Source organism: Pinus tabuliformis, chromosome 3_2 (genome assembly GCF_031772625.1).
Source record: "Pinus tabuliformis cultivar Carrire ecotype Pingquan chromosome 3_2, CPIR1, whole genome shotgun sequence".
Classification (NCBI taxonomy): domain Eukaryota; kingdom Viridiplantae; phylum Streptophyta; class Pinopsida; order Pinales; family Pinaceae; genus Pinus; species Pinus tabuliformis.
This window is the reverse complement of record NC_142302.1, coordinates 1,132,083,830-1,132,105,245: the sequence shown is the minus strand read 5'-3', so window position 1 is coordinate 1,132,105,245 and position 21,416 is coordinate 1,132,083,830. Positions and strand designations below refer to the sequence as shown.

The 21,416-nt window shown below is 37.8% G+C and overlaps 1 protein-coding gene across 1 annotated transcript; it reads right to left on the bottom strand.

The window, feature by feature from the left end:
• Positions 1-8,666: 8,666 nt before the first annotated feature.
• On the bottom strand, positions 8,667-21,172 carry LOC149184678 (chaperone protein ClpB1-like). The gene is given in 14 exon segments (XM_089415414.1): positions 8,667-8,810; positions 8,812-8,985; positions 10,555-10,752; positions 10,855-11,134; positions 11,290-11,630; positions 11,754-11,996; positions 12,223-12,353; positions 12,548-12,689; positions 12,786-12,931; positions 13,092-13,261; positions 13,445-14,105; positions 16,327-16,345; positions 19,206-19,316; positions 21,146-21,172. Coding segments are annotated over 14 exon segments (2,769 nt in total). The 3' UTR covers positions 8,667-8,684.
• Between the last annotated feature and the right edge of the window lie 244 nt (positions 21,173-21,416).

Genomic DNA, 21,416 nt, shown 5'->3' with positions numbered 1-21,416 from the left:
AGAAAGGAAATGTAGGGTGCGCCACTGTGTTGGTTAGTGAGTTTTGGTTTTGAGCTATTGTTGTGTATTAACTTCTTTCTGTATTCAATAGAAGATGGATGTGTTTGAGAGTTAAGATATTTTACAGAAGTATGTGCTTTTAGGTAAGCTTACTTAGATCTAGGTTATTTTTTCAAAGTTGAAAAACTGCTTACAGTGCCCTGCTTTCTATGATCCTTGTTGACTGCAATGAATAATTAGATCTGAAGCATATTGCTACTGTGACTTAATAAATACCATAAGACAATAATAATAAGCCCAAGACCATTGTACATTGACCATAAGAGGCTAATAAAGTCATATGTTTTTATGTTCCAAGTGTTTTTCTAAGGTCTGGTATATGTTTTCTGATATCTAAAATATGCTTTTCGAGATCTGGTGTACTTGTTTCAGTAAGAAGAAATCAATTTGCTAAGGTTTAATATCCATAATAAATCACTTATCAGTCTTGGGAGCATCATTTTGAAGCTAATGGTGAAGTATTAAGTGATTTATTTTGTGAAATATTGTTCATATTTGCAGTGGAAAAAGAAGCCCCAAGACATAATATGAATTGACATAACAATTTCAAAAGGGGAATAAGTATCTAAGTTATCATTGTAGCATCTTTTATGGACTGATATCATCTCTCTAAAATATTTCAGAGGTTGGTGTATTTTTTGAGCCATTGGTTTCAAGTCTAACTATTATGTTTGCATCCATTGGGTGGCAGACTTCATTGGTTTCTCTTTTTGTCTTTCTAGGTACTAGCATTTCTTCCACTGTAATAAATAGTCTTTCAATGTTAATAATCAATTTTTTATAAACATTTGTGCTTAGCTCGCAAATAAAACTGCTTTACAACCAACCAAGCTGTTGTTGGCTTTTCAATGTAGTGAATGCATAGAACCATAATGTTGTTAGCATTTCAAAGCAATAAAACAACCTAGGTTGTAAGCCAGAATGTTTCTGTGACAAGAAAAAGACACAATCCATCCAAAATACACATCATAATGTGGTTACAACCAAAAACATATGACACCCCTATTCTTTATGGCCTTGAGAATCTTGAGTGCCAAAACTCCCCGAGTTACCTTCTTGAGCCAGGTAGGTTGGCCTACCTGTCAAGGGTTGATTAGGAAATGGTTGATTGCTACCATATGATTGACTCCAATTTGCAGCTTCCAACCATGGAGGTATTGAGTACCCATACCTCACATTTGCACTACTGACCCCTGCATTAAGTGGAGGTGTGTAATGAGCATACATAGAATTGGCACCAACTTTGGTAGGAATAAGGCAAGTGGGTAAACCCTCAGTTTGATAGTGAGGCACTTGAATGTTTATAAGATCTTGGAATAATGGTGTATTATCTGCAATGGAGTCCAATGAGTTTGAAATAATCCTGGTTTCATCAGCTATTCTTGTAACCATATTGATCATCCCTTGTTCCTTTTCAAGCATTTGTTGTGCCTTTCATTTTTCCTTTTCTTGTCTTGCCATTTGCTTTTGTTGGTCCTTAACTTGCCTTGCTTTATCTCTTTCAATCCTTTCATCTACTCGACGTTGTGCTGCAACAATCCTTGCTGCCTTCTTCTCCTTGACTAGATCCTTCTTTTTCTATTTTAATTCTTGCATTTCAAATTTCTTTTTTTCAGACTCAACTAACAGGTTTATATAGTCCTCTGAGGTGAGTAACAGTGAGCTTCGGCCCAAATGAAGACTACCTGGTGCACCTTGCTTTTTTTTCATTGATACTCTCTATACTGGTAGCTTTAGGAACCATCCAAGTGTCTTCTCCACCCCTCCCACCTGCATGTCATTGCTTGCTACTTCCCTTTCAGTATCTGTTGGAACTGATTGAACTATATCATTATCTTCATTTGATGCCTCATTATGTCCTTCATCTTCTTCCATTGATCTATTGTCCACAAAAAAATGAACAATTTCACTGTTCAATTCTGCTGGTTGTGAGGGCATGCTCATGCTTTCTTCATTGGTTGCTGAGACACTATGTGCATTCATATTGATCATTGCTTCTGCTAGCCATGAAGGTGGGGTTACTTGGCTTGGGAATGTCAATTGGTCATTGTCAACTGCATGTTCAACAATATCATTAATAATATCAGCAATAGGAATTTCATGTTCTTGAGTTGGTGGAACGATCTCCATGTTACTGCGAATTTGTTCATTGTTATATTGTGTTTCACATACAGTTTCATCATCTTCAGCATATAAGTGTCCTTGAGATAGGGAAATCATATTACCAATTGCAACAACATCATCTTGGTCATCTACTTCTTGCACTTCAACACCTGTTTGGGCATTCCCTTCTTCCTGACCATCCACATGAAATGCTTGGCTACAACCAGTATCATGCATAAGAGCATCATAGTTCAGTGGCCAGATTCCTATCCTCCTAAAGCTAGCCTTGATATTTGATGGTGTCAAAGCCCTTTTAAAAGCTTTACTTGCAAGCTCTGCTAGCTCAAACCTTTTCACCTCAACCCCTGGATTCTTTGCCATCCATGCAGCGCGCTCCGACCTGAAATAGTTCTTGAAAGGGCCAAACACACTAACATCAAGGGGTTGCAGTCTGTGAGTGGTATGAGCTGGCAATGTCAACAGGTCGATGCCTAAATTGTTTGCTTCCTCAATTGTTTGTACAGCCATGTGGCTCCCATGGCCATCTAATATCAAAAGGTGTCTGTTATTAGGCGAGACGCCACCTGGTACCGATGTAGCAAAGTGAAAAAGCCAAATTAGAAACAGTTCTTTAGTCATCCATGCATGGGGATGTGCAACCATGCATGCACCTGGTTCACAGTTCCGTATATAGTTTTTCAGTTGATTTTTACCTTTGAATAGATAAAATCTTGGGATTGAAGTACCAATTGCAATGACACAACATAAAATAGTTATCCACTCCCTGCTCTTGGGCAAAATCTTTGGCACATTTCGGCTCCCTCTCTTGGCAATTACCCGCATGCCACAATTCCTCCCTGCCTGTAAACCTGTTTCATCACAGTTCCATATATGGTCTGCTCCATAAGAATGTTTATCGTAAGCACTAGAAAGTGTGTCATAGAACTTTTTCACAACTGCAGGGCGCAAATTTAATGCTCTGTCTTTGTCAAGGCCCTCATCAATACACAATACAAGTTCTGGATGCCTTTTTTTAAACCCAAACCACCATGATTTACCAGGAAACCCATCTTTGAATGGGTTTGGCCTCCCTTGACAGATTTGAGCAATTGTTTATTTGAGTTGTATCAACTCTAGCCCATGTCCCAGTTGGGCCATCTCTTTACACCACTCAACCACCTCGGCCTCCTCCTCCTCAGTCATAACTGTAAGAGGCCCTCTACGTTTTGTATGAGTCAGTCCATTTATCCAATAATGTATTGATGAGGGAGGAATACCATGTTTTTTTGCAGATGCCCGAACTGAGTATCCATGAAACTCTATGTCGTCAATTGCAACTAACATTTGTTCTTTTGTCCATCCTCTTATAGCACTGATCTTTTTAGTTGAGCTTGCCCCTTGGACTGTTGTTGATGGTGGTTCTGTGGCTGATGGTGTGTTAACATCAGCTGTTGTCACATGGTCATCCTCAACAATGTTCCCTGGTGCATTGTTGGCATTGACATCAGCTGGCCTGTCATCATCAGACGATGTGCATCGCAGCTGCGCACCCCTTGTCACTCTCCTGCCACTTCTCCTTGTACGAGCAGAGTAACTTCCTTTTGCCATAGATGCAACAACCTGTAAAATTATTGCATGCATTTAGACATTAGAATATTTGTAAATTATGTTTTATTACTTCTGCAAAAATACTTTTCCTTTATTACAAGAAATTGTCAACATGTATGTTACAGGAAATCAAATTGCATTACTTATGTTACAGGAAATCGAATTGCATTACTTCGTAGTCTCTCATTTCAAATTACTTCGTAGTCTCTCAATAGCCTGCCTATTCATCAGTTTAGCAACTTTAATATGGATTCAAGAAGGATTCTATGATAGTTGTTTAAAATATCATTTTCCATTTTCTTTGTTGTTTGGCATTGCCAAAAATGTCTCAGTACTGCAACTTCTCCATTGCAGTCCATGGCCACCATTCCAGGTATTCATCTGTTTTCATAATGAGAGCAAATGTTTAACTTTCATAGGGCAGTGTCAAAATTTTGCAAATGTCATTCCAAGTAAATCCATTGTTCATCAATTTAGCAACTTTTATATGGATTCAAGTAGGATTCTATGATAGTTGTTTCAAATATCATTTTCCATTTTTTTTGCTATTTAGCATTGCCAAAAATGTCTCAGTACTGCAACTTCTCTGTAGAGTTATGTCATGGGTTCGATCCTTTATACTCGTTTTCATGTAGCTCCAATGTTGGTAAATCATTATGTTTTTTTGTGATGTTTTTTTGAAAAATCTGATGCTGGTATTACCAATCTATACCCTGATTAGGGCGAGTCAAGTCATCTACTTCATATCTTTGAAGTTTGATATGTGAATATTCAAGAGTCGATGGAATAAGTGCTTAGAAATGATCAAGTTTTATCCTTTTTAGTAATGAGTTTTATTCATTCATCTTTTGTTTGGTTGGATGTTGTTCGGAGTAGCACACCCGATTGTCCCTGGGGACTTATTTCGGTTTAGATGTAGGTTTCTGAGAGCGAGGTTTTTTCTCAAAATCACCTGGATTTTTTCCCCTGCCTCTCTTCTTTATTTGGTGGGGGAGACCAGAACGATATTGGAACCCTTGGGGATGGCTTGATACTCTGTCTATCCCATTAAGGGTTCAGTGGTGAAGTGGGATTTTGTTTTTGTAATGGAGATGAAATTGTTTTGTGTTTCTGATGTTGTTTCTTGTTGATGTGGCTTAGATTCATTTGAAATGATTTTTTTTGCATGTATTAATAGCCTTACAATGGATCGAGGGTTTTGATACATAACCTAAGTGTTTTTGCTTTAAACCCTTGTAAATATATCTTTTCCAGATTCCTGGCAGAGTCCATAATTTCGTGTAGTAACTCTTCATGGTTTTCATGGAATCTGTATGTTTTTACGCTGACAATCACCCATTAATACCTAACCTAAGGTTTTTTGCTTTAAACCCTTGTAAATCTATCTGTGCCAGATTCCTTGAAGAGTCCACTAGTTCCAATTGTAACTCTTTATGATCTTTGTGGAGTACATATGTTGTGTAGGCTAACAATGGCACCAAATGACCGACAATGTAACACTTGCTTATAAATTCTTATAACCCAAACCTAAAGAGATCCAGGAAATTTTGCAATTAAGCTATTTTTCCATGTATTCATTTCTTTTCATAATGAGAGTAAATGTTTAACTTTCATAGGGCAGTGTAAAAATTCTGCAAATGTCATTCCAAGTAAATCCATAGTTCATCAATTTAGCAACTTTTATATGGATTCAAGTAGGATTCTATGATAGTTGTCATTGCCAAAAATGTCTCAGTACTGCAACTTCTCGTGGATTTTCAAAATTTTGCTTCGTTTTCCTGAAATAAGCAGTCAAAATTCACCTCCTAGGGCCACTTGCAAAAATTAGTTTTCACATTGATGGATTTACATTTTAATATTTTCTCTAGGTTTTGGATAGCACTCACAACCTCAAATGTCTAATATTCCTTATCTCACCAAGACGGGAGAATATTCCCACAAAAAATGAAGGATGTGAGAATGGAATACCATATCAAGGTGTCCATGAAATACATGAATAACCAAGACCCATGATCACACCACAGAAATTTTGTTACTTTGATTAAGTAAAACATGCCACTTGCATGGAATATTTTTAATCTTCAATTTTGCGTTCATTGGAGAGACCATAGGTTTGATTTGGAAATAGTAGTTGAAGAGGAAATTTGCAAGCAACAATCTCAAGGAAGAATAAAAAGAAGCAATGCCAAAATCTCAGAAGTGATGAAAACCAGGATAACTGTCAAGTAGTTTATCAATGTTTTGTTTTCCTCCTTTGACCATCTCAAAGCATGATTCCTTTGAGCCCATATCTCACTATAAAACACAACAAAGATAATGGTCCATGCCAATACCAAAATGATTTTTGATACCATACTCATTCAAATTAGTGAAGTCTCTTTTGACGCTAAACTGTATTGGGATAATTTCTGATTACTGGAATTGAACTTTGACTCGGAAGCAATCGTTAGAGTCATCTTGGTTTCCATATGCGTTGTTGTTCGATTGTTCTGGTTTATGTAAATTTCCATATGCGTCGCTGTTCGATTGTTCTGGTTTTTGTAAATTTCCATATGCGTTGTTGTTCGATTGTTCTGATCTTGATCTCAATGCGGCCAATTTAAATTAAAATGCTTTCAGCCGCCAAAATAATTCATGATGAGATCCAAGGGTGACTCCTCGATCAGAGAGAATTTGAAGGTTAAAGTCGAACAAAGTTTTTCTGTGCCCTATCCAGCATCAAGCAATGACTACAAAAAAACATAGGCTTACCTATGTAATGAAGGCACTAAAGAGCCCTGTTGATGTGTCTCTAGTTTATGATAAATTATAATCAAGATTGTTTGCTCTTGTTCTCATCATTGTTGCCGTGTGGTTATTAAATAAAATTTTGAATTTATTTTTGCTACAGTAGCATGGAACTCTTTTGAACCGCGTCCCTATTATCTTCAAGAAAACCAAGAAAAACCCCCCTTGGAATATTTAGTTACTCTGAATATTTAGTATGGCCGGACAGATCATGTAAGAACTTTGATAAATGAAAACAGAACTGTAAGAACAATGACTTTCAATGGTTGTTTGTGAAACCATCCAGGTATCCTTCTAGCAGTTATGGGCAGACAGATCATGTAAGAAATCTGATAAATGAAAACAATGAAAACAGAACTGTAAGAAGAATGAGTTGTAATTCATATAACTAACCTGGATATATTGGCAACTGTTTTGTGATGTTGTCTTCAAGTTCGCTGAATGGTTTGAAAGCATAAGATGCAACTTCAATAGTGGGTGGACTTCTTTTATAGTTTTGGGCACTTAAATTTAATTGGTGGACATGGATGCATATGGATTGCAATGGCTTCAGTTTGAATGTGTGGTCTGGATTTAATTTGATGTGATCTAATGGTTGGGAATTGGTTATTTGTTGATCCATGTTCTTTGATCTGTTTTAATGAGAAATAGAGTGAGTTGGGTGTCATTTATTGCAGTTATTGGGTCTGGGTGTCATTTATTGCACAAAGTGGGTTTAAATGTTATTGGGTTGGGTGTCATTTATTGAACATAGGTTGTTTAATTGTTGAACAACACAGCAGTTATGGCTGACATACATTCCCTTTTGTTATGTGCAGGTAGGCATATTCCTTGGGATGCAAAGCTGCAGTTCTGATGAGTGGGGGCAACTGCAGTTCTGATGAGTGGGGGTTGAAGTGACTGCTGCTTTGTACTTCTGGAATAGGCCATTTTGCAAGCCTTTATGGTTTTAGCTGTTTTCTAGTTGGGTCAATATGGTTTGCAGTTTTAACTAGTAAAATGCTATTTATGGACAGTTGTGGGCCCCATCAATGTATGGGGAAATTTTGGACATAAATTAATACCTATTTATACTTAATGTTATTTATTTTTGTTTAAATATTGGTTTCAAAAGTCTCAATTTATGGTAGTTTGGTGGGACCAGTACAATTACTGGTCGGTGCACAACATTAGGAATCTCTCCCCTAATGAATATAATATAACTAAATGAGGTTAATATAATTTAATGAATATAACTGAATCAAGTAAATATGTAATTTAATGAATACTTACATTTCAAAGGAATCCTTTGACCTAAAACCCAACAAAGAAAACAAATGAAACTTAATAATCTTCAAAAAATTTCATCCTTAACCCGACAAAAAAGACATCGAACAAAGATGACAAGCCTACACATAGAGATATTCATAAAAATAACCAACCGAGATATTCATAAAAATAACCAACTCAACAATTTTGAATAATCTGGATCCACTTATAATTCACAACACTCCAAACATTAAACCTAATCCATCAAAATTGTAAAATATACATTTCATGAATTAAAATATTAAAATTATACATTTTATAAATAAATAAAAAACACTATACATTCTGTTCTATAATAGAATTTATGGTAGACTAAAGTTCTGTTCTATAATAGAATTTATGGTAAACTAGAGTTCTCCATTTGAGAGGAAGGCGGAAGCTCACAAAAAACTACACACATCCACGCCCTTCAAAATTAATTATATTAACCCATGGAGTACAGATCCTGAAATTCTTTTTTGCAAACTGGATGAAACAAGTTTGCAGAAAAAGCAGTTGCAGATGATGGAAGGATTCAACATGGTCTAATTTTTGTAGAAGTCATCATATGCAGCAACCTTTCAACTGGTTTGAAACTTTGAACACACACCCTAATGTTATTAACAGCAAAAAAGAGAGTGCTCCCTTACAATTGGTTGAGAAGGAAAAATACGATTCTTTATTAATATATAGCAATAAGTTTACATCGAAACCTTTTAAGCATTGCCATTTAGCTTAATCCCACTCAAAAACACATTACAAGGCACTCAAACTCAAGTTATACTAACACATCACAAAAAATAAGCTGAAATTTCCTAGAAGATGCCATCATTCACCGTCTAATCTTCCATTGGCTCATCATCGTCTATTTCTTCAATTCTCATTTTCTTTACTGCCGGGGATGCATCAGCATTAAAATAGGCAGAATTCGGAATTTCTATCAAGATATCTGATTTTGCACCTAGTTTTGGTTAACGATTCCCCATTCCTGTCCACGCGATAAGATAATGTCTGCTGCTCAGGCATTGCATCAATGTATACTCTACTGTTCTCATCAATCTCCCCATCGATGAGCATCCAAGATAGCTGAGTGACAACTTTACTTTCCAACCATCGTCGCAAGGGGCGAGCACCATAAACCTGCAAGTACCAGGTTACCACGTTATCCATTTAGAGGTTTTAAATGAGAATCCCCAACTAGGTCTTGCATTTTACTCACAAATTTTGACCTAAATTGCCCGTAAACCACAAAGGCTAATAATGATCCTGCCTGCTTCACTAGTATTAACAAGTAAACAATGCATTAATTTATATTAATCGGCAAACACACCAAAAACATCCCTTTCCTATATACTTTGAACTAAGTTCGCCGAGTACGCAGAGACAGGCGGCACCCCATTTTTAAAGTTCAAGTGCGAGGGGAAAATGTTAAAATTTAAGGAACAGAACTGAAATTTATATCGATGGGATCCATACAGAAGGAAGAAAATCATGTCAAAATTAGAAAATCTGAAATTGAATGTGAAAATTGAGAAAATTGAAAATCTCAGAAAGAAAACTGAAGAGTTCACAGCTCTTAAAGATCAACCGTTGGCCACCACCACCAACTGCCAGCGAAAATATCAGACTAAAATTAATCCTTAGACAGGTTCATGCAAAATATATGACAGACCATTGAAAATGCAAATAAGACATAAAATCTGATCATTGGGCATGAGGGACTCCAGTTAGACCCTTCATAATGAAAATTCTAAGCATCAAATCAGACAATATAATAATTTCAGATTGTTTCAAGGTGAGGTACATCAAATTTGGTCAGAGGCACCTTCCCACTACCGAACACGGGTTGTATCACCCGGGATGGGGAGACGTTTCTGGAATATGGATCAAGTCCCACGGAACAGGGAGAAGTATCCCCGGGAAAGGGAAATGCAAAGACATGACTACTGGGGTCGGGAACACATCACCTGGCAAAACAGACTCTGAATAAGAAACTGAAACAAAGAGATTGTTTTACTTCCAGGATGATAGGCTTCCCGAAGGGCAATATACAAAGCTGAGTACCCACTTTTTAAAATCATGTTAGGAGGGAACATCAAGATACACATTTATATTTTTTTTGATGTATGAATAATTAAAAATACCTGGAATTTATATCAATAGGATTCTTTCACTAATTATGTGAAAGTTTGTATGAAGAACATTATGTGAAAATCGAAATGAAGAGCATCGAAATTGAAAATCGGAAAATCTGAAACTGAAAGCGAAAATTGAGAGAATTGAAAATCTGAGAAAATGAAATTGTAAACTGAAAAGTCCTGCTCTTTTAATATTCACTGTTGGCCACCACGACCAAAACTCTGCAAAACATCAAACTCCTAGAATAACTTTCCACACAGGTTTATATGACAGGGCATGGAAAATAGAAATCAGACCTTGAATAAAATCACTGTACCTGAAGAACACCGAGCAAACATTATGAATGAAAAATACCAGGCATCAAAATAGAACATATAAATCGAATTTAGTCAAGTCCCACAACATCTCCTACGATGTGGAGACATGTTTCCAAGGAGTGGGTCATGTCCCCTGCAATAGGGAAAGGGAGAAGCGACTCGTGAAGGAGATGCAGTGTCAAGTTTATTAGGGTCGGGGACACATCTCCTGGCATGTTAGACTGAATAAAAAAGAAACAAGGTGATTACTTACAGGATCATAGGCTTTCTGAAGAACAAGATCCAGAGCGTCATCTGTAACCCCTAAAGCAACACCTCTCTCTGCAAGACGAATTGCTACATCTTTCATCTGTAGTCTAGCAACTTTCTTGAGCTCATCATGAGAAAGAGGATCAAATACAACTATCTCATCAAGTCTACCCAATAACTCTAGCCTGAAATGTCTTCTAACCTGCAACAATATTCAAAGGCATGTCAAAGCACCGCAGCAAACTTCGTGATAAAATTATATGAAAAAGATGCATACACAGAGTCCGGGAATAAGTGCGCATACTTCTTGCATGACGTTCTCTCTTGTGGGTTTTATTGTTGTGGGTCCAAACAATGCATCAAGCAAGTGCTCTGCTCCAAGCTTGGATGTCATGATAATGACTGTGTTTGAGAAGCTAACTGTGCGACCTTGTCCATCCGTAAGTCTACCCTCATCAAGCATTGGAAGCAAAGTGTTTAAGACTGAAGTGTGTGCTTTCTCAGCTTCATCAAAAAGAACAACACTATAGGGTCTTCTCCTTACTCCTTCTGTCAGTTTCCCCCCTTCTTCATAACCAACAGAACTGCCATTACAACATCAAACCATTTTAGTACATTACAACAACAAATCGAGCAAAAATATAAATACAACTATACGAAAAAAGGCGTTTTGCTGTCAACCAATTGAGTGTCTGGCTATCAACCAATCTCAATTAGAAACATCTAGCTGTTCACATACCCAAGAGGAGCACCTATGAGCCTTGCAACTGAATGTTGCTCCATATATTCAGACATATCAATACGGACCAGCTGATTTTCATCATCAAACAATTGAGCTGCAAGAGCCTTTGCAAGTTCCGTTTTGCCAACTCCAGTGGGCCCCAAGAATAGGAAAGATCCAATCGGTTGTTGAAGTCTTTCACGTCTAGCCCGCCATCTTAACACAGCTCCGGCAACCGCTTGAACCGCCTCATCTTGTCCAACAACTCTTTCATGCAACCTGTCTGCCAGACCTATCAGTCGCTCGTTTTCATTCTGACCAAGTCTTGTAACAGGGATACCAGTCCAGCGACTCACAACCTGCATTCATCACATAGTTATGTATCATGAACATCAGACACTATAGCTCTCATTGGGTTGCCAACATAAATTCTGTCAATCATATTCAATGGAAGGTATGTATAGATACTTCGTTCAACGTACCTCTGCAATCTGATCAGGTCCCACACTCTCTGTTAACATGAGATTTTTTCCCATAGCTTCTTTTCTAGAAATTTCAGTGTTTCTTTCTGCAGCCTTCCTACGCTTTGCTTTGTCCCTAGCAACCTGCAATTTCTCACATTCTTGCTTCAGTCCCCGGATTTCATCTACTCTCTCTTTTTCTTTTTGGTATTTCATTTTCAATGGTTGCAACTTATCTCTCAAATCATCACTCTCCTTGTGAACGTATAAGAATCAAAAAATGAGTTATTTAAAGGTTATGATACTAACGGTTCTTACCGACCAACAATTTTCACTATGTCAAACAACAGTGAAACCCCCCAACATACAAAGAATTTTCAATAGACATCTTTACATCAGAGAATCCCCATCATAATAAAAATGCCTACAGACTGATCACTGATCAGAAAGACAACCAAGAAAATGCAATAAGGTTATCTCAAGTACAAAACTCAGCCAAACGAGCTTTACTGGCTTTATCTTTCTCCTTTTCAAGGGCATGCAACTCAACTTCTAGTTGAAGTCTTACATTTGCACATGCTCCATCCAAAAGATCAATTGCTTTGGCTGGAAGATGTCGCCCTGTTCAAACAAACGGATTATAATGATTTTCAAAAGGCCTCAGAGGAGTTCTTGATCTCTCAAGAATTAAGAGCAGAATATAATACCCCAAATGAGCAAGTAATAAACACTGCTTTTGGGATAATTCACACATATTGTACCTTATTCCACCTATAATAGCGAGGTATCAACTTACCGGTGATATATATACTTACCAGTGATATATCTACTTGATAATTGGGTAGCAGCTTCAAGTGCTTCGTCCAATATGCTCACACCGTGATGAACTTCGTACTTTTCTTTTAAACCATGAAGGATACTAATAGTTTTTGTCACACTAGGTTCAGCTAAATAAACCTGCCCCATAATATCAATAGCAACAAATTTATTAAAACCACTAGAAGTGTGTGAACAACCATATTAATACGTCTAATAACCCCACTAAGCACTCACTCGCTCGAATCGTCGCTCAAACGCAGCATCTTTCTCCACATACTTCTTGTACTCTTCCAGGGTAGTTGCTCCAATGCACCTAAGTTGGCCCCGAGCAAGCATCGGTTTCAATAAATTGGCAGCATCCATTGGTCCCTCATCATGCCCTGGAAACAAAACAAAATTCAATTCGACACTATTACTTCACAGCCAAAGCTTAAAACCAATCGCTTAAAAGGACCTTTAATCAATCAAAGCTAATAACATATATAATATTCGCTAGATCAAAAAATTGAATCGTAGGCAACCAAGATAGGTTTCTCTTACCGGCACCCAGAACCAAATGGATTTCGTCAATAAAGAGAATAACTTTTCCATGAGCTTCTTCTCCCTCTTTCAATACAGATTTAAGTCGCTCTTCGAATTGGCCTCTGTATGTGGCACCAGCCACTAGAGCTCCCATATCCAAGGCTATCAATCTCACGTCTAGCAAATCGCTGTTTAAAACCATTTGAAAAACAAAATGAATTAGCAGCTCTACCAAGCTTGCATTCTGAAGATAATTCCGCCCAACACACTATACCAGCGGGGACCCACAAAAGTCCCCAAATTTGGGGAAGGTAACCTACAAACCAAAATTTGCAAACAATATATATTTGTGTGCGTGCAAAAGAGCTTACCTTGGTACTTCCCCTCGAAAAGTTCTTTGTGCCAGCCCTTCCACCACAGCAGTCTTTCCGACACCAGGCTCTCCAGTGAGTAGAGCATTGTTGTTGGTCCTCTTAGACAAAATTATAAGTACTCTCTGAATTTCTTCATCTCTACCAATGACAGGATCAAGCTTCCCAGCATCTGCATCTGCAACCAAATCGCGGCCATATGTTTTCAAGGCCTGAACATTAGTATCACCAGACGCAGTATCTACCTTTTTGCCCTCTCCTCTGAACTTCTCCACTTCGGATTTCACTCTCTCTATCCCCACACCTGCCTCTGTAAAGCAATCTGAAACCTGGGAGTTTTTTAGCACTCCAAGAATAAGATGAGTGTCCCTCTTGTTCTTTTGTAAAGACCGAGCACGATTGAAGCAGGATATTATTTCAGTGTTAGGAGGAATACTGTCGGTGGCAGGATCTTGGGATCGGAGCTTCTTTTGGGATCGGAGTTCCTTCCGGGGCTGGGATGGGGGTTTCTCCAGGGCCTGTCGAAGGACTCTCTGTACTGCTTCCACAGTTGCCTCTCCAGCTGTAGCAACAGATGAAATCGCTTGATGGAGAATACCCCCTTCGGCCTCGGTAAGAGCTATGGCCAAATGTACATGAGTGTACTCGGCGTGACCAGATTCTGTAGCGATCTCTCGAGCCAGTCCATCAAGTGTGTTTTCATTGGATATTGTACGGATCAGAAAGCCTATAAATTGTTTGATCCAAGTTCCCATAAACTATTTGCAAGTCGTGATGTATTGTTTCATGAGCAGACTGATAAAAGTAATAATGATACATGGCATATGTCTAATGATGCACATATCAAGCTTGATACTTTGATTAAGCAGGAACAGGAAGAGGTACAGGTACAGGATCAGGATGATAGCAGCAGTACGAGCACATCTAGCAGCAGTGAGTCATCACAAGGGGGTGATTCACCTCAAAGCCGACGAATCATGGATGGAACACCCACAGGCATTGAAACACCAAGAAGGTTGTCCCGACAGACTCGGCTTCCTGCAAGGTATAGAGACTATGCCTTAATGTCTAATATAATGAATTTTGAAGAACCAATTGATTATGAGCAGGCTAAACAACATGAACCATGGATTAATGCTATGAATGATGAGTATGCTTCTATTATGAAAAATCAAACATGGGAATTAGTGGAACTTCCTGAAAATAAAGTTCCAATTGGAAGCAAATGGTTGTACAAAACAAAATTTAAAGCAGATGGTACAATTGATAAATTTAAGGCAAGATTAGTAGCAAAAGGATATGCTCAAAAGGAGGGAATTGATTATGAAGACACTTTTGCACCAGTAGCTAAGTTGAATACAATTAGATTACTGATTGCCTTAGCCACAAAACATAATTGGAATATACATCAAATGGATGTCAAATCTGCTTTTCTAAATGGTGATTTAAAGGAAGAAGTTTATTTGGTTCAACCTGAAGGGTTTGTCAAACAGGGACAGGAGCATCTGGTTTGCAGGTTAAGAAAGGCATTGTATGGTTTGAAACAGGCACCAAGATCATGGTATGTAAAGATTGATACCTTCTTTCTTCAGAATGGGTTTGTGAAAAGCAAAAATGATCCTAACTTGTATGTTAAGAAAGATGAAAAAGGAAATGTTGCTTTAATATCTTTGTATGTGGATGATCTCATTATAACAGGCAGTGCTCACAAGTTAATTGAAGAAATTAAAGTTCAGTTGTCACAGGTTTTTGAAATGAAAGATTTGGGTGAAATGCATTACTGTTTAGGAATTGAGGTATGGAGAGAACCTGGTAAAACTTTGATCACTCAAAGCAAATATACAAAGGAGATTCTTAAAAAGTTCAATATGACAGATTGCAAAGCTATGTCAACTCCCTTAGAACAGAATGCAAAGTTGTACAAAGAAGATGGATCGAAAGAGGCAAATGGAACATTATATCGTCAGTTAGTGGGAAGTTTGAACTATCTCACCACTACCAGACCAGACATTGCATACTCAGTCAGTATCCTTAGTCAATTCATGGCTAAGCCTTCAGGAAATCACTGGAATGCTGCAAAGAAAGTTCTCCGATACTTAAAGGGAACAGTGAATCTTGGTATTATGTATACTGATGTATCTGATGTTGTACTGACAGGTTTTTCTGATTCAGATTGGGCAGGAAATCCAGATGACAGACGATCTACCTCTGGCTATGCATTTCATATTGGATCAGGGGTCGTATCTTGGAGTAGTAAGAAACAGCCAACTGTTTCTTTATCTTCAACAGAATCAGAGTACAAAGCTTTGACCAATGCCACCTGTGAAGCTATTTGGTTGCGGAGAATTCTTGGGGATCTTGAAGAAGAGAAAAGTGGTGCAACATGTATCAATTGTGATAATCAGAGTGCTATCAAATTAGCACATAATCCAGTTTACCATGCTAGAACAAAACACGTTGGGTTACAGTACCACTTTGTACGTGAGAAAATTGAGTCAAATGAAATTGGATTGATATTTTGTAACACCAAGGATAATGTGGCTGATATATTTACTAAGCCCCTTGGTAAAATCAAATTTGAAGTTTTTAGAAGTCAGTTAGGTATTGTAGAAAATCCATTTCTCCATTAAGGGAGGATGTGAGAATAATGCAGAAATAGAATTAGTTATGAGTGGTTGAACAGAATTAGTTGTGAGTGGTTAGGAATTAGTTGCACATATTTCCTATATAAGTGTGATGTAATTGAGCAAATAATGGATGAAAGTTGTGTGTCTTTGTTATAGTTAGCCTGCTCATAATCAATTGGTTCTTCAACATTCATTATATTAGACATTAAGGCATAGTCTCTATACCTTGCAGGAAGCCGAGTCTGTCGGGACGACCTTCTTGGTGTTTCAATGCCTATGGGTGTTCCATCCATGATTCGTCGGCTTTGAGGTGAATCACCCCCTTGTGATGACTCACTGCTGCTAGATGTGCTCGTACTGCTGCTATCATCCTGATCCTGTACCTGCACCTGTTCCTGTTCCTGCTTAATCAAAGTATCAAGCTTGATATGTGCATCATTAGACATATGCCATGTATCATTATTACTTTTATCAGTTTGCTCATGAAACAATACATCACGACTTGCAAATAGTTTATGGGAACTTGGATCAAACAATTTATAGGCTTTCTGATCCGTACAATATCCAATGAAAACACACTTGATGGACTTGGCATCAAGTTTGCTTCTGTTAGCTTTAGGAATATGAGCAAAAGCAGTACATCCAAAGACTTTGAAATGACTCACATCAGGTTTATAACCATAAAGAACCTCAAAAGGAGTTTGAAAAACTAATTGCTTAGTGGGACATCGATTCTTCAGATAAACAGCAGTGTTAATGGCTTCTGCCCAGAAACCATTAGAGATGTTCTTACCTTGCAGCATACTACGAGCAGATTCCACCAAGGTTCTATTCCATCGCTCAGCAACACCATTTTGCTGAGGGGTATGTGGCACTGTGAACTGTTGTTGAATTCCATTAGATTTACAATAGGTGTTAAATGCTTTTGATTTATATTCACCCCCTTGATCAGATCTGAGTATTTTAATGCACTTTCCTGTTTGTTTTTCAACCATATTTCGAAACTCTTTAAAATACTCAAATATGTCACTTTTCCTTCTAATGAAATAGACCCAGGTATATCTAGATCTATCATCAATAAAAATAACAAAGTATGAAGCACCACCAAGAGACCTAGTTTGCATAGGTCCACATACATCAGTGTGAATTAATTCAAGTATATCATACTTTCGTTTCTCAGTATGAACAGGAAACTCTTCTCTATGCTGCTTACCAAGTGCACAAGCTTCACATGGTAAATGTTCACACTTCATAACAGGAAGACCTTCAACCATTGATTTCCTTTGTAACAACGATAAATCATTGTAATTTAGGTGCCCAAACCTGTGATGCCATAATTCTGCTGCCGATGTCTCTGTGGATGTCAATGCAACATGGCGCTTCACTGTCACATCCAATCTGTATAATCCTCCAACCCTGGTACCTGTAGAAACAACCCTGTAGTGGTCCTGAACATTAAGACTCTGCCATTAGAGTGTGCGCAGTAACAGTACCAGCAGCACTGACCAGTACGGCCACGGCAAGGGGAGCCAGAGAGAGAATCTGCAGAGCGGCATCACTGTTGGAAGGAGACAACACAGGTGAAACCTCGTCGCCGGGCACTGTGACAAGCGGAAAAGCAGTCAGCAGGCACCACATTAGAGCGACGGCCACGGTGAGTCATAAGGACCAGACTAAAAAAAAAAAAATTGACAGAAAAGGAAAAACGCTCTTACAGAGTTTCAATTGACAGTTTCAGCACTTTAATTCTTTTCTGACCGATGAATACAGAGCAAGTAGTCTTCTAGTCTTTTTCTGCTTACCCATGACAGACATACTGCACTATTTTTTCTGAGTGTTCTGGCCCTTTTTTCTGAGTGTGAAGTGTATACGCAGAGTTTTAGTTATTAAATTTCTCAGGCAGTGAGGCCTGCGGTATTATTGTTTAAGAAGCTTGTCATTTTTTGTTTGAATTTGGTCATTGGTGGAGAAATGGCTAATCCTCTTGCAGATTCATATTTAAATGAGTCTACAAAATTTGATGGAGAAAATTATGTCAATTGGAAATTTAAGATCATCACAGTACTGGAGGCATACAATCTCTGGCCGATTGTCAAAGGTGACGAGACCAAGCCTCAACCTCCTACTGCCACTCAAGATTGGGAGAAGCGTGAAATGAAAGCAAGGGTGCTGCTACGCATGTCAGTGAAGGACAATATTATTCCTCACATTCGGGACTGTGAAACTTCGAAGGCGACATGGGACACTCTCAAAGGTTTGTATGAGACTACTAATGCAAACCATATTTTATTTTTAAAAACAAAGTTGATATCTATCAAAATGGATGCCAATGAAAGCATTAGCAACTTTGTTTCCCGAATTAAAGACTTTAGTGATAAGCTTGGTGATATTGGTGAAAAGGTTTCTAGTACAGACTTGGTAACTGTTACTTTAAAGGGGTTAGTCCCAGACTATAAAGTCTTTATTTCAGCTCTCTCAGCTAGACCGACACCTCCTACATTTGAAGAATTGGCTGGAATTCTTCTTAAAGAAGAAGAGCGCATGAAAACTTTTGAACTGGAGTCAAATGGTTCTGATTTGGCTTTGACTGCAAGAGGCAAAAGACCATTCCGAGGGAGACCATGGGACAGGAACAGAGGCCGTTTTCAAACAAAACAAAAAGGTATGGCACCTCCTGATTCTTATGTTAAAAGGAACATTAAATGTGATTATTGTGGAAAACCTGGACATCTGGCTAAAGATTGCTATAGGAGAAAGAATAATGAATCAAATCAAAGACATCGCAGGCATAATGGAAATTACATAAACAGAGACACCTCAGTGAATGATGGATTTAAAAATCTTAAGTTATTTATTTCCGATGCTGCATTGTCTGCTGAAACTGATGATGAGAATGCTTGGTTTATAGATTCTGGTGCATCGGCACACATGACTTGTAATAAAGAATGGTATGATAAATGATACCAAATTAAAACAAATACAACACAAACTATAACAAAGACACACAACTTTCATCCATTATTTGCTCAATTACATCACACTTATATAGGAAATATGTGCAACTAATTCCTAACCACTCACAACTAATTCTGTTCAACCACTCATAACTAATTCTATTTTTGCATTATTCTCACAGCTAGAGCCTCATTTGTTTTGTGTGTAAATATCTCGGGATTCATTTTATATTGCGCTCTGTGAAATCGGTTTTGTGCGGTATTATGGAGATCATTTTCTCTTCCTTGCACCTACAGCATCATTAGCCAGAAATTGATCAGCATTACAAACAGGAAATGTAATCTTTAGCATTGCAGGAAAAGCTTGACAAACGCCGGAATATGAAAAGATTTATAAAGACGGCAAAATAATCGGATAAAATTCACGAATAAAAGATGTGATCAGACAATTCTACATTCAAACTCATACAAATTACAAAAATTCTAAGGCTTCGATAAGAGACAACAAAAAAATAAAGATTTCCAAACTCCACTTAGGAATGCCAATTACAGTATTCATACGAAAATATCAACAATAACACGTAAATACACATAACCAGTGACAAAAATAAATCCTGATCGGGCAAAATATATTAAAACTTAAAAGCTAGAACCCGTGTTGTCATACATTCGGAGGAATGGCATGGATGATATCTGAAATCCCACTTCCTAAATTCTAACAAATTATAACTGGTAATTGTCTCAAAAGTTATCGAGAGAGGCCGATAAGATTATTAAATTAAAATTGTTGAATTTCTTTAGAAGAGATGTTGAATCAAGCTTAACGGATGAGCAATTTGAGCTGGCTAAAGGTCTTCTAATTTTTTTTATTATTTTAAAATTATATTGATAATTAATTGATTTTACAATTTGAAGGGCAGATATAGAATTGCTTTGTGGGATTTGATCGCAAGTGCTGAGTTGATTGCTTTAACTAAAATAGCAACATTGAGTGCTTTAATAATTGTAGTTAAGTCTATTGGGTGCTGGTGATCATATCGTCTCCCCTTGCATTCCACTAGAGTCAACAACGGATATGTTCTTAGTCTTATGCCACAATATTACCTTGATTTCAATTATTCATTTTAAGTGTTTTATGGAACATCTTTAGATAATAATTATAATCCTCGCCTTTGGACATCTAATCTATTTGGAGACTTGCTCTTTTGAATAATGAAATAGAATTTCCAAATTTGCACAAGCCCAAATTTTAGTATTACATTGAGTTCATGAAAGACATTAGACTAAGTGAGCTTTTACTAAAGCCGAGATTTTATGTCAAGCAACCACATGCAGCAAGCATAACTCCTAAAGCTTCAACGATTAACAACACACAATGCATCCTCTTGCACATGATCTATATCGCCCAATAATGCAACATGTGTTATTAGCCTCACCTTGCTTTCTTCCACTTCGGAGGTTTTCACTATGCACAACATGTCCTCCCGTCTGGTGGTTGAAAAATGTCTAAAAAAATAAACTAAAAATACCACATATCCATGCTTGTGGTTTCTCAAGTGGTGTACCTGCTGACCTTTTTATGAAGCTGATTCTAAAATTTATACACCAATAATACATTCATTACCACTCTTACTAAATTGCAAATCAGTCTCATGGAACAAAGGCCACTGAATGGCGGGTTAAAGAGCTATTCAGACAAAGCATATCCACCAACAATCCAAATTGTGGGTATGATAAAAGCAGTCTAGGATCGAATAAAAGCGTTATAAGCTAAAAGATGATCAAAATTCATAAGCAGCCAGTGAGGAGTTCCCAAAAGATGATCAAAATTCATAAGCTAGTTCATGAATGACGTTCGTAAGTCGCAGTCAGAGCGTGAGTGTCTAATTAGAATAGAATTACATCGGAGCCCTGAGCTTTGCCAACTCAGAATCCCAAAAATAAAGAGGAGCAGTGTTTAAAATAGAGTTGCATCTGAGCCCTAAGCTTTGCCCACGCAGAAGCCCAAGAAGATGAAGACGAAGTATTTACAAGTCGCAATTTTCTTTACAGATGGTTCATGAACATGATTACATAAGAAAAAAACCAATGTCGTGAATGCAACATCCCACAAAACTAACCCGGATGCGGGTGATATAACGTGCCATTAAGGCATGCATCTGTCTCAACACCTGTGACGCGGTTGAGAGGACGGGTTTGAATCTCAAGGTAATGAAGAAATGAATTTATTCAATTCCCATGACAGACGAAATTAAGTTGCTGCAGATTTGGGAGGACGGCACATTCAAGCCAAGCGAGCCTGCTCAGAACTTGAAGCGCGCAGGGATGAGGGATCCTCGTCCTCCGCCGGTGATGAAGGCTGTGAATCCGCTATTTAGTCGGAATGCCCAG